The sequence below is a fragment of the Montipora foliosa genome, chromosome 2 (genome assembly GCF_036669935.1).
Source record: "Montipora foliosa isolate CH-2021 chromosome 2, ASM3666993v2, whole genome shotgun sequence".
NCBI lineage: Eukaryota > Metazoa > Cnidaria > Anthozoa > Scleractinia > Acroporidae > Montipora > Montipora foliosa.
The window spans coordinates 50,687,022-50,703,979 of NC_090870.1; the positions used below are offsets into that span (position 1 = coordinate 50,687,022).

At 40.8% G+C, this 16,958-nt stretch overlaps 1 protein-coding gene across 3 annotated transcripts in view; it reads right to left on the reverse strand.

The window, feature by feature from the left end:
- Window positions 1-16,958, reverse strand: part of LOC137993470 (protein transport protein Sec16A-like) — a 70,070-nt gene that overhangs the window by 658 nt on the left and 52,454 nt on the right. For all 3 annotated transcript variants that reach the window (XM_068839343.1, XM_068839342.1, XM_068839344.1), the window contains 16 exons: window positions 16,751-16,805; window positions 16,570-16,626; window positions 15,660-15,713; window positions 15,343-15,429; window positions 14,554-14,634; window positions 12,489-12,981; window positions 12,264-12,343; window positions 11,352-11,438; window positions 11,166-11,219; window positions 10,118-10,208; window positions 9,588-9,749; window positions 8,126-8,269; window positions 7,240-7,312; window positions 6,485-6,521; window positions 6,101-6,163; window positions 1-4,218 (listed from right to left, as the gene is read on the reverse strand). The exon at window positions 1-4,218 is cut by the window's left edge and continues 658 nt beyond it. In XM_068839343.1, the coding sequence (XP_068695444.1) occupies window positions 4,099-4,218; window positions 6,101-6,163; window positions 6,485-6,521; window positions 7,240-7,312; window positions 8,126-8,269; window positions 9,588-9,749; window positions 10,118-10,208; window positions 11,166-11,219; window positions 11,352-11,438; window positions 12,264-12,343; window positions 12,489-12,981; window positions 14,554-14,634; window positions 15,343-15,429; window positions 15,660-15,713; window positions 16,570-16,626; window positions 16,751-16,805 (1,738 nt within the window). In that variant the 3' untranslated portion in view covers window positions 1-4,098. The remainder of the gene's footprint in view (window positions 4,219-6,100; window positions 6,164-6,484; window positions 6,522-7,239; window positions 7,313-8,125; window positions 8,270-9,587; window positions 9,750-10,117; window positions 10,209-11,165; window positions 11,220-11,351; window positions 11,439-12,263; window positions 12,344-12,488; window positions 12,982-14,553; window positions 14,635-15,342; window positions 15,430-15,659; window positions 15,714-16,569; window positions 16,627-16,750; window positions 16,806-16,958) is intronic.

The following is a 16,958-nucleotide window of genomic DNA, read 5'->3' on the forward strand; positions in this document are numbered from 1 at the left end:
TTTCATATTTTAGGTTGTTTGAAGCTTGTTTAGTCAGTTGAGGACTTTTCCGAAAGCCACGTTAGAACGCAACTAAAGTGATTAGAATTCAGAGCAACAGTGCCGTTGAAAACAAACTGCAGGGTTACTTAACATAGATGGAGGAAAAGTGCTCCCATAGGCGGTGTTAGAGGATTCACAGTTTTTTATCTTTTCATCTAAACAAAGTTACATAATCAGAGAGAGGTGTGCAAGTTTGTTATAAGCTGACTCACAATGAAACTTAAGTCTTTGAGATAGGAAGTTTCAGGTAGTTTGATTCATTTGTAGCGTATTTCCTTTTGTAATACAAAAGGATGGAAGAAGTGAAACGGATTGAAAGTCCTCGGTCCTGAAAGACATGGACAGTGGTTCAAGATGACAAGAGTTTTGGAGCTGTAATGCCATTCCATGCGAAACATCGAACACCAGTGTTGCATCGTATACTTCATCACAAAACGTCAATGGGCTTGGTTGCACCTAAACTAAACCAGGATTGGAAGACTAAGAAAAGAAAAGATGGTTACTCAGTTTGGCTACTGAGAGACGGCATAAGACTCAGTCGCGATCTGAATCAAATGCACTGGAAGCTCAGCACCCAAATTGGAATAACCGAAAAGAAGAGAAAGATTTTGTCCACCAAAATAGCCACCGAGAGATGGCAACCATACCAGTCGCGAACAGGCATGATGCACTGAAAGGCTCGGTGACTATCTTGGAAGACCTCACCTCGAACAGAATCAGCTGCCCAACTGGGTTACTGAGAGAGATGGCAGACAAACCAGTCGCGAACAGGTTTGGCTGCAGAGATGCTCAGCAACCCAGTTGGGACAACTGGAAAAAGGGAAAGATTTTGTCCCCCAATCTGGCTGCGAGAGATGGCTATCAAAACAGTCGCGATCTGGTTTGAGAGCACTGAGAAGCTCGACAACCAAATTGGGGGACGGAGAAGAAGAAGTCTCCCAGCCTGGTTAGGCGTAAATGTAACACAAAACCCAGGACGAAATTTGTGAAACTAGATGGATCGACCACGATACAAAAGCCCCCAAGTTGGGAGAACTGGCAGAGGAAAATCATCCAATATGGGGGCCCGATGCATGCAATCGCAGGATCACCAGACGGATCAACCGAGGACGCCACCATGTTGGGGGAACTGACACGGGAAAAACCATCCAACATGGAAGCGAGTCAGTTTCTCGTCTGATGGGCTTTTCTGAGGCCACTGACCATGTCCTCTGGATAGAGGACACACATTTGAGAACTGTGAAGGTCTGGAATAAAGGACAGAAGTAAACTAGTCACCTTAAAACGGATAAGCAAAATGCAGACGTTTTGTCCTCCAATATGGCTGCGACAGATGCTATCAGAACAGTCGTGATCTGGTTTGAGAGCACTTAGAAGCTCGGCAGCGCAATGTGGGGACAGAAAGATGGAGTCAGTATATCTGATGAAGTTTAGGTGGAATGTGAACCGCGGAAGAAACTCGGTGAGATGATTAGATTGATTGGCCTGGATGGAAAGAGCTTCCACATTAGCACAACTAACTTCAGCCTGATGTTAGTAAAGACTTGCTCCGAAAGTTCCGTTCGGGTTCAGCGATCCGATTGAAACAGAGAGCAACAGTGTAATCGGATATAAGTTGTAGTGTTATTTCTGAAATAGAGATGATGTTTAAAAAAACAGTAGCACTGCAGCAGGCCAAGTAAAAAAACGAGTAGTGATCTAAGGATTAACAGTTTATCAAAACAGGTATGAAAGTGTTAAGGTTTTGTACCAAGCTGACCCAGAATCGAATTTAGTGTTCGAAATGGAATATTTTAGATTGCCCAATTCAAAGAACTAAAAATTAGAAAATAGAAAAATGTAACGTATAGAAAGTCCTCTATCCTGAAAAAAAGGGCCAGTGGTTCAAGATGACATGAGATTTTTGAGCTGTATTGCCATTCCGGGGAGCAAAACCAACACGAGTCAGGAGATAGCAACCTGACTACCACAGAAAATCCCTTGGCTTGATTTCACCTAAACTAAACCAGGACTGGAAGACTAAGAAAAGAAAAGATGGTTACTCAGTTTGGCTACTGAGAGACGGCATAAGACTCAGTCGCGATCTGAATCAAATGCACTGGAAGCTCAGCACCCAAATTGGAATAACCGAAAAGAAGAGAAAGATTTTGTCCACCAAAATAGCCACCGAGAGATGGCAACCATACCAGTCGCGAACAGGCATGATGCACTGAAAGGCTCGGTGACTATCTTGGAAGACCTCACCCCGAATAGAATCAGCTGCCCAACTGGGTTACTGAGAGAGATGGCAGACAAACCAGTCGCGAACAGGTTTGGCTGCAGAGGAGCTCAGCAACCCAGTTGGGACAACTGGAAAAAAAGGGAAAGATTTTGTCCCCCGATCTGGCTGCGAGAGATGGCTATCAAAACAGTCGCGATCTGGTTTGAGAGCACTGAGGAGCTCGACAACCAAATTGGGGGACGGAGAAGAAGAAGTCACCCAGCCTGGTTTGGCGAAGATGGAATACAAACCCCGGAAGAAATTCGTGAAATTAGATGGATCGACCACGATGGCATGGTAGTGTAAAAGGTTCTGCTTCAACCAAATGCAAGATGGAACTGACAGGGAATGGCGGGACGACCAGACGGATCAACCACGAACACCATCGTAAGGGAAAAAAACCAACATGGTGACAGGTTGGTTTCTCGTCTGATCGGCTCCACTTCAAAGTATGTTTTAAGACCACTGACCCTTAATTCAGGATAGAAGAAACGTATTTGAGAACTGAAAAAAGTTTGCTCATCGGAATGAGCGAAAGGTGAAAATTTGGAAGCAAGTAGGCCTGATTAAGCTGAACAAAAAAAACCCTGCTGTTTGAACGGAAAAGCTTTCAGAAATTCAGAAAAAAAAAGATAAAAAACCAAGTCATCCTGCAGCAAGCTAGAAACGAACTGTGCTCTTTGAACTTAAAACGGCAGTCAATTTTCAGATTTAAAGGAAATTACAAAAAGATAAAAGTTCTTAGTTCTGCTTGAGTGATGAAAAAAAAAAACAAAGAAAAGCAAGTAAACAACTTGGCAAAAACACAGACTCAGTGCAAGCAATGTGACTAAAGTGGCTATCGGAAAAGAATTTTAAAATGCAACAAGTTTCAGAGTGAATAAAAAGCTGCTTGCTGAAATGGCTTTCAGAAAGGAATAACTGAAAAACAGAGCATGAGTATTTTCGGGTTTTCAGAAAATTCTTAACCAGGACTCGGCTAGAATCAAAATCGAGATAAGTTCAGTTCAGACAAAAAGCTGCAAGCAATTTTCAGAACTTTGAAGAGAAAAAACTGTTGCATATATAGTAGTATTAACTGTTGAAAAAAAAAAAAAAAGAATTGAAAGTAATATAGTAGCGTAGAATAGTGCGGGAAATTCATCATAGTTCTGCTCAAAATACAAGATAATATTGCAGGCTGTAGAATTTTCTTAAAACAAAGCAAGGTTCAATGGCTGATCTCTACTTATAAGAAGGAAGAAAGGGAATTCGACAATCTGGCTTTTTTCTTATAAAAATGACGACAATTTTAGAAGATATCAAGAGGGCTAAAGTTATTGCACAGCATGCACTCATTCACTCTCGCTTAGCATATTTTTTTCATTACTTAATTTTATTTAAATACTCCCCCCACATAAAATTCAGCTTAATTCATAAGGTATTCTATTAATGAGGAACAAATACTTAAAAGTTGCCTCTACAAAACGAGTTCCACTTAGAACGTGGGAAATAAGTTCATTTAAAATGCTGAAAGGCATATAGAAAAGAAAAAGTTTGAATTTCGAAAACCATGTCCTCTTAGAGAATAATAAAAACGAGAGAAAGAAAAGAACAGAGTAAAGTTTGTTGACATCTGCTGGAAATAACTTGAAAATCCACAAAATCCCCTAAAAGAAGATTCCGTGACTCTCCTTAAAAAGATATAAACAGCGTAATTTTAAGGCTCACAGCAAATCTCAACAAAATTTCATCAAAGGCAATTCAGAGGCAACTATTTAAGTATTCATTCCTCGGGAAATTTTTTAAATAATTGTTTACTTTCTAATAGGACCGGGGTAACGCGACTTTCGAGGCGTACCCTGGGCCTTGCTTTGGTTGAACGAGGAAGGGTCGTAAAAGACAGGAGCCATGTTCTGAGGGGGAGCATCTGGAACCTGGGGACAAAACAATACAGAAAAAAAAAACACTTTTAAGAACCATGCAAATTAAAAAGAAGCGATAAATACGCGTGTTCATCAGTTCCGAGGTACTGCCTGCAGTTAAGAAGCCAAAAGGGTCAGGGAGAGGGCTGAGTGGGGAGGGCTGGTGCAGTGGGAAGGGCTGGCGCAGTGGGGAGGGCTGGTGCAGTGGGGAGGGAACCCGCCTTCCAGTAATGTGGCCCGGGATCGATTTCCGGATTCGACGTCATATATACCGAATGCAAAAAAGGCGCCCAAAAAAATATTCTTTTCTTTATGTTCGAATTAGACTCACTAACCTCGTATGCATGTACAAAATACAAAAGAAATGTTGCTTGAGAGCGAGGCTAGTGAATCTAATAAACACATAAACAAAGAGAATACATTTTTGCCCTCCATTTATGCATTCGGTCTACGTGGGTTGCGTTTGTTGGTTCTCTTCTCTGCATCGAGAAGTTTCTCTCCGGTTACTCCGGTTTCCCCTCTCCTCAAAAACCAGTTTGATTTGACTTGCTCTGATTTCAGTTGATTTGTAGTCTCCCCAATTAATAAAGCAAACGTGCTCGGCTAAATAACCCTGAGACTTGAATAAAGCTATTATTATTATTATTATTATTATTGTTATTATTATTATTATTATTATTATTATTATTATTATTATTATTATTATTATTATTAAAAAAACCATGGCAACAACTTTGATAGCCTACGTAGCTGGCGGTATTGTTGGCACGATAGGTAAGTTAACGAGCGGCGAAGCCGCACGGAGAATGGGTACGAGCGCCTCTCCGCATTCTCTGTGCGGCTTTGTCGCTCGTTAATTTGCCTTTCGCGCCAAAAATAACGTCAGCTACGCAGGCAACAACTTTGACCAATCACAACACACGCTGACATTTAAATGAGCCAAACAAAACGCAAAGTGCATAGTTTACATGCAGCCGGCTCTGAGCGCAGGAAAATTCGAGTGAGCGAGCGAGTCACGATTGGTTTGGTCAGTTTATGCATCTGATTAGCTTATAAGCGAGGCCATATTTTCTGCGGACAAACTCCACATTAAAGGGGCAGTTTCACGGTTTTGGGCATTTTCAAGCTTTGGCGCTAGCAGTTATAAATTTTACGGTTTCTTACTGAACCACATGATGTTCATTAATCACTGAGAGTATTAGAGCAAATACACTGAATGACTAAGCCCCAAATTAGGTAGAAGATACTACGGGTTTAGACAAAAAATATGAAATCTAATTTTGGCATCGAATTTATTGTACGGGTCGAACATTTTATTCTGCGCACGAGTTGTCATAACGCACGAGTTATCTATTCACATGCAGCGAGTTCATAACACAAAGGAAATGATTGCAAAAGTAATTCCAATGACTAATTACACTTCTACGGCATTGTTTCCTTTTCCTGCATCAGCGCTTTCGATTCTTTCGATAATAATGGACTTAATTGGGCAGACACGACAGTTTGCCCACGCGCAGGGACGTGAAACTTTCCCTTTAAGCAGAGAGAGAGCCCGAAATTACTTCGGACACTCAATTAAAAAATGCATTATGGCGTTAATTGAAAACCGTTTGACGGTTAAAGTTAAGCTTTTTTCAGCTTTAGCATGCTAAATCATATTTGAAGAAAATAACGAAATGATGTTTAAGAAGTGTAACCAGCTTAAAAATGGAAGCTTGAACGTCACGTGCTGACTGGTTAAGATTAAATGTGTTAAAAATTGCGATAAAAAATAAGCGATTTTACATGTTTCTATCCTCCAAAGCAACCTTCTAAAAATTAAGCTGAACTGTCCAAATCTGGCTTCACTGATTCTGCCTGAACTATGCTAACTGGACAGAATGCAGTGAAATACCTGTGGCATCATGTAGCTACGAACTTCAGCTGAAGTAAGGGAGACAGAACTCGATCGGGAATGCTGCAATTTAAAGGTTTTTTTCTTAGGAAGACCCAAAAATTTGGTTTATAGGTTAACTTGACATATCATAAAACAACGATATCATTGTCCGATGGCGCATGAAAAGAATTGCATTGGTATGTCTGTGCGTAACATCGGTTAATAGTGATTTTTGTTTATGTTCTATTTTATTATTTTATTAACTTTGCCTGTGCCTTTGGCGGTTTATTAAGCTACGGATTAGCCAAGTGGCCTTTGCAAGGGCTTTGGCTACTTAATGCACGCGGGCAACAAATGGATAACAAAAAAATAAACAACAACTAGGACAAAACCTATTCTTACCTGAGAGTGTTGGTCGCTACCATCTTCGAATTCATGTCTGGGGAAAAAAAGATTTAACGCTTAAGTAAAACAAAAAGAGGCAATGAAGCTTCGGGTTTTGTAAAAGGACCGAAAGCCGAGTTGCAGTTGGCCGTTTGCCTAAATTCGACGAACGCAGTTGATTTCAGGTAACTTCTTGCTGTTAGCCACAGTTATTGAGCAAGTCCTAAAAAGTGATAAATTAACTAGAATAAGAGAATTTTCATCGTTAAAGCCAGGAGTTGACGGGCGAACAATTAAAAATGCGCTCCTAAATGAACCAAGCCAATATGTCAGAGGGAACCCAACAATCTGTAAACATTACCTTAATTATTTTTTTTAGTATCGAGGACAGCAATAGCGAGGACCTACAAGGAAGGATCCTTGTTCCCTTTAAAAATGTGCTTGTGTTCCAATGTTCCCGAAATTACTTTCAAACTTGTTCCCAGCTTTTGATTCCTAAAATTGTTTATGTTCACTTGTTCCCTAACATATTTTGTCATTGTATCTCTGTTTCCCAGCGTTAAAATTAGCCATGTTCCCTTGTTCCCCAAAACCCCTGGCAGGAACTCAATAGTGAGCCCAACTAAAGGAGGTTTGATCAAGTGAAATGAACGAATGCTGGATGACAGACAAAAGAAGCTAATGAAAGATGTGTTGTTTGTTGTTTGTTTATCCAACATGGCCGCCAAAACATAACATGCATTTCATCTGTACACAAAAATGAATCAACTCACGGTGAAGATGGTCGCGACCCAGGATTCGCCACAACAGGCTCAGCACTAGAGAATGTGTCACTTGCGTCTCCAGCTACAAGTAGAGCCATACAAAAAAATGTCATTTATGCAAAAAAAAAACAAAAAAACAACAACAACAACAACAACAACAACAACAACAACACAAATATGGCTTAAAACTTTCATTATTTGTGTGGTTCTACAGCGAAAACCTGTTTTACAATTTCCTTATTGTCCAAACCACAACAGCTGGGGCTAAATCTCTTCTCTTGGAAATGGAGTGCATGTACTACAGACTTCATTGTTATTTTTGCGAGAAGGGCTAGAAAGTTAAACCATTTGCAGACAGATATCATTAACAAAGGCAGGACTTCACATTACACGCTTTTGCCAATCCAACCGTGATAATGCCATACCAGCCAACTGAGGCCGGCTTCAACCAAAACGGAGAATTTTGTGTTTTGTCACGACCCCGAAACTGAGATGGTCTGAAAGGAGTTGAGTTCCCCCACCCTCCCTTTCCCCCCTACAATGTAACCCTGTACGCCTTTATTGCTGTGCCTTCAGCCCAGAAGTTGAAAGATGCCGAGGAGATCATTGCAAACAATGCTCTGAAAATAGTTATTCCCCCCCCCCCCCCACCCCTCAGCCCACCAGTTAACCTAAGAGGTTCCCCTTACCCTACGACTTTGTTACAGTAAACCTATGCCCTTCCATCTATGCCCGCAACAGAACATATAAAACGTTTGTGGGGATCAGGCCTGCCCCGGTAACATTGCATACTCCGTCCACCCGACTTCAGAAAGAAGTTGGGAAAAACTTCCTCGCATGTGTGTCTGCTTCGGTCTTTCTGCAGAGATAACAACTTTTAAATCAGATTTCTTACCAGGAACCGGAGCTGGCACGAACAACTGAGCAGGATTGAAGTCATTAACTGGGCCGGGAAAGCTTGGAAGGAAGCTGTTTGGAAGCATTGCAGGTCCATTGGCAGTTTGCCCGGAAGGATTCAGAACATCGACATATTTCTTACCTATAACATAAAAGGAACAAATTAGAGGTAGAACGGTCAGTACCAGTCCAAAATACTGAAGGAAGAGCTACTTTGGCAAGTCACAGCAGACACAAAAGTAACTTGAAGTGACCACATTTCAGGGGCACCCAACGATAATCTTCGGTTAAATATGTGTTCGGGAGAGTCAAATTGTTCTAAGAATTTCTGTTCTAATAACGGAGGTTTTGGACAAACAATTGAGAGTAAAAATTAGTGATAATAATTTTGAATGACGTTTCGATGATTCGTTCATCATTTTCAAATTCGTAAAAACTGAAAACTAAAAGTCAGATTCTTGTGAGTTCTTTAAATACTAAGAATGTGTGTGAAAATCTCGTTGCATGTAATTAAAAACACTGCAATGTGGAACGTAGAGGGTAACAATTAGGTACTAAATACTTTTGCTCTGATTGAGTCAGATTGAGTGTTCAGCTGAGGTTTCTTTTCTTGGTTCTACGCAGGCAAACAGCTATAGACTTCTTTACTATAACATCACCTAAAAGATTCACTACAAGGGAAAAGTAGTTCCTTACGTTTTCGGAAAGGATACTTTTGCAATTTTGGGCACTTGAAAAGGTCATCTAGCAGTTTCGGAGGAACAAATGGTTCGCTGGGACGTTTTTAGAAGTAACGTCCAGCTAGCAATTTCTGAAATAAACATTCCCTAACATTTTCGGACACTTCAATTTCATATACGATATCCGAACGGATGAAATTCTTGTAGGTGATTAAAACATCTCTTTCGACAATCTTTAAACATTACAAGGAGCCTAGAAATGTCTCTCAGAGGCTTTTGGCTAACTTTGCTCGTTGGGTTCCCTTGACATTTCGCTGCTAATCGTGCCTTGCTCTTAGGACTCTTAGAAATCTACAGGTTGATTTGAAAATGGTGCCACAATGCACCCGCACAAATGTTCTAAAAAGAATGATGGGGTGGAGTCTTTTTTCTCTTCCTTTCCATCCCTTCCCAGCTCACAACATTTTGGCATCGTTTCAAGTCTTATGATTTTGAACTCCAGCATTGCAACAGTCACCAAATGACTGGTTCGTGTATGCCTCTTCTATTAGATTCCTGTTCGTTCACAGGGTCTCTCTTCCAATCATCCCTCAAAGAAAGACCCTTGAAACGAGGTTACGGAGGCTTCAGGCAAAAACGCCATTTTTTTCTATTCCCGCAGTTGCACTAGAAGAAGCATAGAATCCACGCCTGTGATAGAAATGTTTCTCTCAGCCCAATCGTGAGAATACAGTCAGGCTTCGACCAAGATGACAGAAAGTTGCCGGTGATTTTACTTACCGAGTCTCCCTCCACCATAAGCCTTTCGTGAGAATTTGGAAACCGAGGGTGGAGCAGCTGAGATTTCCCCATCCCTAACTGGCTCAGGAATGCCAGGTGCCTGAACAGATGGTGGACTAAATGGTGTTGACACAGGTCCACCCAGACCGCGAGTCGTAGCACCTTGGATGCAACATAAGTTTAAAGTAAGAGTTGTGAAAGCACAGAGAAGTTTAAGAAGTATCAATCCAAGATGGCTTGGACAAACGTTTGAGCACAGTTGAAAAAAAATTTAAAGCTCTGTCCCTTCGATTACTAGTTCAGATGCTCCTCCAGTGAGCGACAGTAGACTAGCAGGTGTTCAGGCAATGAAACACGTTAAATGTGACACACGTGCTCAATACATATGTAGCATTCCCAAAAGTAATGTGAAACAGATGGTAAATTGTGGGTCCAGTAAATGAAGTGAGAGATTTATGATGGAAAAATTTGTTCCAAACACTGGAGCAAAGCTGATTTCGATATTTTGATCTCCACAGACAAATACATACCTGCAGAAGCAACATTACCAATTGGCATCATGGGGGATCTTCCAGCTCCAAGCTGCATGTCTGACGGTGGTGGGGGTGGAGGAGTCTTGTCCTGTTGAATAAAGTTTCTTGTTAGGTTCGGACATCACAATGCAGCTTTTCTGGCCGCCAAACTTGCACACCTGTCTATCACTGCTAAACATATTACTATCAATATATAACTCTCAGTTTCTCTCTCTGCCTACATGTTCGTCAGTATCCATTTCTGTCCATGAAAACTGTGTTCCCAGTTTGTTTGTTTTTGCTCTTTCGTTCTACCTGTTGACTGGTTACGTTGTTCCACTGATGTCCCAACATTACATCATAATCTATTGGTGTTGTGCCTGCTTGTCTATCTACTATATTACCATGTGATTAAAGTTAAATGTAGTTTTACAAATCTGCGCAAAGTTAAAACCAAAGAAGTTTGCAAGGGCACTGTCAAGGAAGAAAGGATAGAAGGAAAGTATCATCATTTACCCTCGGATTTTTAGAGTAGCTATAGCAGCTAATATCTCCCAGCATTGAAAAGAACAACTTTAAGAACCACAGCTGGCCGGAGGCAAACAAGTTGGCTATTTCCAAGCACAGCCAGGAAATTGGGCCACGGACTACCTGGATAAAAACTCAACGAGTGGTCAGAACGTGTCTTGAATTCGGGATCTCCGCATCTCAAGGCAACTGCCCTAACCACTGGGCTGCACTGCCTCCTAAAAGTGTTTTTGCCCAGCTTGCATTGCTAACTTGCCAGCTCCAAAGTTTGGATGCAGTATTCACTCAAGGGTTGTGTTTACAGGTGCCTTGCAGTGGGCTGTGGCCAGCCTGGTTGTCATGGTGACCTATTTGAGGCTGAAAGCCTACTAGGGGGCTCTCTGCAGGAAATGTGAGAGACAGTAGAGAAGGGAAGGTTCTTATTTCCCCTATCCTCCTCGCTTGCTCCATAAAAAGGACGCCACCTTTCCAAACCCTATTCTCCACTAATGCTTCCTAAATGTTCTATGGACCGGAAACAAAAGCATCGGCCACAAACCTGCTCATCTTCATCAGTGTTCACCCATCTCTTGAGGTTTTCATCCCAGTAAATCTAGCATAAGATTAAGAGGATGCCATTAGTTATCATCCCAAATACTGTTAAAGCTGGTCGGATGAATACTATTTCTTAACACATTGAAAGATCATGAGTGTATTCTGTAATTTCTATTTCTTTTTCTCTCACCGATTTCTTAGTGTCATCTGGCAGGATCATCTCATTTGGGCCACGAGGCATGACTTTGGAAAGAAGCCCAGACAGCCAGCCACCAATCTAAAAAGACACAGAATAAGGAAACTTAAGAAATGCTAACATCAATGGAAAAGAAAACGTCACAAATTTGCATATAGACAGAACACCAGCTAAATTTTAACACATTTCTTTACCACCCTCGCAAAAAATTAAACCATGAAATGACCAACTTGATATTTTTCTGGGAAACACCAGCGTGTGCGGATACATTTTTCAGATCCTGTCTTCGCTCAAGCGCTGTTCACGTCAGTTTCATTTCTGGGTTACAGGCACCGTTTTGTTCTTGGAAATCGGGTTCAAATAGTGATAAAATAAGGCAGATTCGTATTTTGAAATGTCATTTTCCTTTGTGTTTTATGGGCGGCTTCAGACATTCCAGGGTTTGGGCTTGATACATGAACGTTCAATATGCAATGTGACCAGAAAACAAAAAAAAGGGATAATCTTTTCCCTAGCCAAAGGTACTAATAATAATTAACAGAGTGCATCTGAGTTTGTGTATGGTGCTTGAGATTTTGATGATGAAAACCAGTCCAGTGTGATAGAGCTCTTTTCGATTGAGTGTCGTAAAACCAAAACCAAAGTAATTACTTTGACCAATCAAAAACGACTGAGACAATCCAGTAAACCAATGAAAACTCGAAGTAATTACACGTAGCCGACACAAAGCGCGGAAAAAGTGCACGCGCGAGCCAAGATTGGTTTTGGCTTAATTTGTGATTGGTTGAAGAAGTGGCGCGGGAACTTTGAACCAATCACTGAGTGAAGTTATGCAAAACCAAAGTAATTCGCTAATTACTTTCAATACTCAATTGAAAACAGCTCTAGTGGGTGAGTTGAACTTACTGGGCTGCCACGTTTTGATTCCTTCTTTTTCTTTTCTGGCGCTTTTGGTTTCTCCTCTTCTTTCTTCACTGGTTCAGGCTCTATAAAATAAAAAAAAGACAATCTTACATTAGCATGACATCCTCACTAAAACTAAACTAAAATAATAACAACAATGTAGCAAGAATGGTTAACCTTATCAAAACACAGATCATGATCCAGACAAGAAAAAAAAAATTCCTGTACCCCTTGGTTGAATGGGCTCAACTTGCTGTGCCTCGTCAACTTGAGCAGGCTCAGTCCACTGGCTTCCATAGAAATGCTGCTCCTCAACTGTTTCTGGCTGTTGACTCTTCACCGGTCCAAAACTTGGCTGATTTAGAGGTGGGCTAGGGGCATAGTATGAAGGCTGGGGAGGCTCAGGTGCTTGTGCAGGCATCACAGGTGGAAGCTCAGGCTGGGTAACCTGTGCCTCCGTTTCTTCAGACCAGGACTCTCTGGCAATGCTTGCCACAACACTGCTCGACAATGATTCTGCTGTCACAGCTTCCTGTTGAACTTGAGCAAGACTATCAAGTGGTTCGACAATGGAGCCTTGAGACTGAACATCTGCTGTATCTGCTTGGTGTTTAGGAGTGTTTGATGAGTGCTCATATCCTGAGAAGTATGATGCTGAACTTTCTGCAAGAGGCTCTTCTGCTTCGCTTTCGCTTTCTGTCACTGAGCTGATCTGGGAAGACTTGGGAGGAAAACAAAAGCTTTGGGTTAACACTGGTAAAGTTGCTAAGACAAACAGAAAAATTCAGAGGGAGTTTAAATAGAACATTTTACAGTTCTGTGATCAGTTACTGGGCCTTTAAATGAAAGTGAGGCTGGAGTAGACCTTGTTTTGATACAACCATCACTGCCTTTCTTATGTAAATAGAAACTCGTTAGCATTACAACAACATGATTTACATAATAAAAGCAATAAGTTTTGTATCAAAGCAAGGTCAACACCAGCCTCGCTTTTAGGAAAGGAACTTTATTTAAGTGTCTAGTCGTTCTAGCGCCGAAGCACTAATTGGGGACACTGTAAATTGAAATCAACAATTAACACAAATCAACTCAAATGTTGTTTTTTGAGGAGAGGCCTCTAAATTAACTAATGACTCTTGGGACAAAATCACAACAAGGGCTGGATGCTTGATACCAAAATCTCAGAGACAGGCTTGAGAAATGATCATTTACCCAAACCTGACTGCTTTACAGACATAACTAAACCACGAAACAGCAATACGAAACACCATCTATGACCCCACCATACTTGAGATTAAATATCATTTTAGGCCTAGTTATTGCTCCTAATCTAAATCCAAATCCTAAGTCCAATCTCAAATCCAACCTTTGTTGGTATTCAATGTACGGTGGGCTCATACATGATGTTTTGGTGTTTCGTTTTGCTGTTTTGTAATGCCCCCACCCCCCACCCTTTACTGTCTGCATGATATCAAAGCACTAAACCTTATCTGGATGCAGAAGCAAGCAGGAGATAAATAAATAAATAAAAATATTGCTAGTGCTAATCACCCTTACTTGCAGTCGAGGACTGAATTGCGAAGGGCGCGGCTCACGACATCGGGCTGAAAGCATACAAAGGCGCCTCTGGCTGCCGCTATACAGTCCATATTTGATGTCGGAGCACAGCACCACAGCTAGATGTCAATTAGCTGTGAGTCAATTTTGATGAGGGAGGAAAACTGGAGTACCCGAAGAGAACCCCTCGAGTCAGGTTGAGATCGACTGAAACTCAGCCCACATGCTGGCCGAGGCCAGAATTGAACCCCGGCTCGCAGTGGTGGGAGGCCCGATAGATAACCACTAAGCCACCCTGACTCCCACTCCCCAGATTCAAGCTGCAAAATTTACCAGCCTCTACTTTATTCTTGCCTGAATAGTGGAGGCTTGAGATTCAGGGTTCAAGACCGGTTCTGGCTACTGGTTACATTTTATCTTGGCAGTCCCTGATTCAACTTCTCTACTACACGTGTAAATAGGTTGCCTCTTCCCAGTTCGGATGTTTAAAAAACTTCTGTTCTGCTCTGTTGTATGACTGTATGTATCATTTTTCGGGGAGTAGTCACGACTAAATGTGTGTGTATGTATATCTGTATAGTAACAACATTTGTATACATCAAAAGATGTAACGTATCCGACTATTAAAGAAAAATAAATCTTCCCTGAAAAAGTAAAATACTTCAGGGACAATACGGACAGTATCCAAGTTGATTTTGGGGGTGACTGCAGTAATATGTTCTGTTTATCAGCTTACATTTCTTGCTTGAAGGACTTTGTCAAGCATGTCAATCATTTCAATGGCCTCCTCACTCTCATGATTTAGTCTGTCAATCATCTGAAGATACAAAGAAACATTTATTAATTCCCTGCTATAATCCAAGCAACTGTAACATTACACGAGAAACCATAGCTTTAATAGCTGTAAAAGATCATTATTTTTCTTTAATTGGAGAAGTTTCACTGCATATTTTTAATTTCTTACCAGACAATCTCCTTTTAGATATGTAACTACAGCACGCTTCTTTATGTAACGTTTTCAATAACATTTTTAAATGTTAAATGTTAAAAGACTATTATCTTCATCTTTGTTGTCGTCGCCATCATCATCATCATTAACTGTATTTGGGCAAGGGATAGGTTAAGTAGGTTAAGTAACCATGGAAACTGTTGTTCTCCATTCCTGCTCTTTTTGCCAAAGGAGGAGATTTAAAGAACTGTGGGATGGGTAAGATCAGAACCCACAGAAAATGGTACCGCTTGCCCGCGATTCCCGATTCTGTCATTAACCCTTTTAGTCCTGAGAGCGAGACTTACAGATGTCACTCTGTCTAGCACAAAGTTACGATGATTTTACTTGTCAACTGGGGGGGGGGGGGGGGAGGGGGGAGGGGGTGGACTACTTCAGGGCTGGATGGGTTATGATAACAGTACAAAGCAGAGTAGGAGACACAGAGGTTAAAATTTCCCCACCCACTGACCCTTGCCTACATCTTTGAGTGAGTTAGAAAATCATTTGCAGAGGTCTGGATACGACACAACTTACCTCCTTGGTGCTCTTGACAAGAGGGATGTTAGCATTGGTCGGATGTTTTATAATTGTTTGCCCAATGAGCTCTGCATAATGCAATGCCTATGACATTACATAAAATATAATAAATAAATATTGTAACAGTAAGGGTCAGATTAACATAAACAACCGCAAAGACAGTACCATGTTGGGTAACACATTATCTATGTATGTTAAAAAGTAAGTTTCTCCTAATAAGTAATTCCACGATTCCCAAAAAACTGCAGGAGTGACTGCACTGACTAGGAATATACAGTTTACCCAAAATCAATAACCAGTAGTTCGAAACTAACCTCCTCTGTGAAGCCCGCTTCTAACATTTTCTGAAGGTGAAGAAATTTGTAGTTCTGTTCAAAGAAGAAAAATCAAGCAATAATTAGTTATTAAAGCGCTTCAAAGTCACTTAATCAATATTTGTTTTTCACAGACCAAAAGACCCAGAACTCGAGCAGATGAACAGTCATTAAATGGGAGAATGAAGGTTTGTAAACTTTTTACACCACTTAAAAATACATGTAGGCAAGCTCTGGTCAGAGTTTTTCTCTGTCCTTGTGTGGGCTCATTTCCATTAGTAGGGCTAACACTCACATGGTTTATATGGGTAGAAAACTAGCACTTCACATTAACATCTAATAGTTAAGTCTAGTCATCAATATTTCACTTATGCCAAATTTTGGCAAAATTCTTCCAAGTCCACCCCACTGGCTGAATCATCACCCTCTTGGTAAAATTGTATCACCTCTGCAAACTTTGCCAAACCTGCCGTTTTCATCAAACCCACAAATCAAATTTGCTGCATCATCACCTCTATGATGAAATTTCATTAAAAGAGTTGACAACTCGGCCAAAATAGTGGCTAAACTTTGCCAAATCTGCCATTCTTGCCATTGCCTGCATTTCTGGACATACCAATATTTAACTAGAGATCTTATCTTTACTATCAGTGAATAATATTCACTGCAGGCATCCAATATTATTGGATGCCTGCTGAATACGTAAACTCTAGCAGTGATTTCAAATTAAGCCCCAACGATTGTTGCAACTAACGCAAAATTTCAAAGCAAGGGAGGAGGAAACTGGAAAGAAATAACTTCAAAGAGATGCAATGGAGAACAAGGCAGAAGAATATCAACAGGGACTGCAATTTCCTTGTCTCCCCTGACTGCCATCTTTTTCCCTCTCCCCATCAGTCATGTGGCGCACCTGAAGCACAGGAATATGATGTTCCTCATTACTAAGACTGACTGCGTATTCAAACACCTAGGCAGAAAAAAATAGGAAAAAAAAATTACCGCATCACAGAATAAATTATTAAAGACAGTTGGGATACAAATATTATTATCTTGTACTTTCCATTGTAAGGACATAGTTGTTTAACTCATACCTCCATCATCTGCAGGTTTTCCAGAGGAAGGTGACGACCTGTTATTGGTGTAGCCCTGTGGTATAAAAGGAAGTTAATTAATTTTAAAAATCGATCTTAGGATTCTCAGATATCTCCAGAAAAGCACATAATCTGATGTAAAACAATGTTATAAGTCCCTCAAAGTGTTTCCTTCCAAAGATGGCCGAAAACATGAAGCAAATTCTCA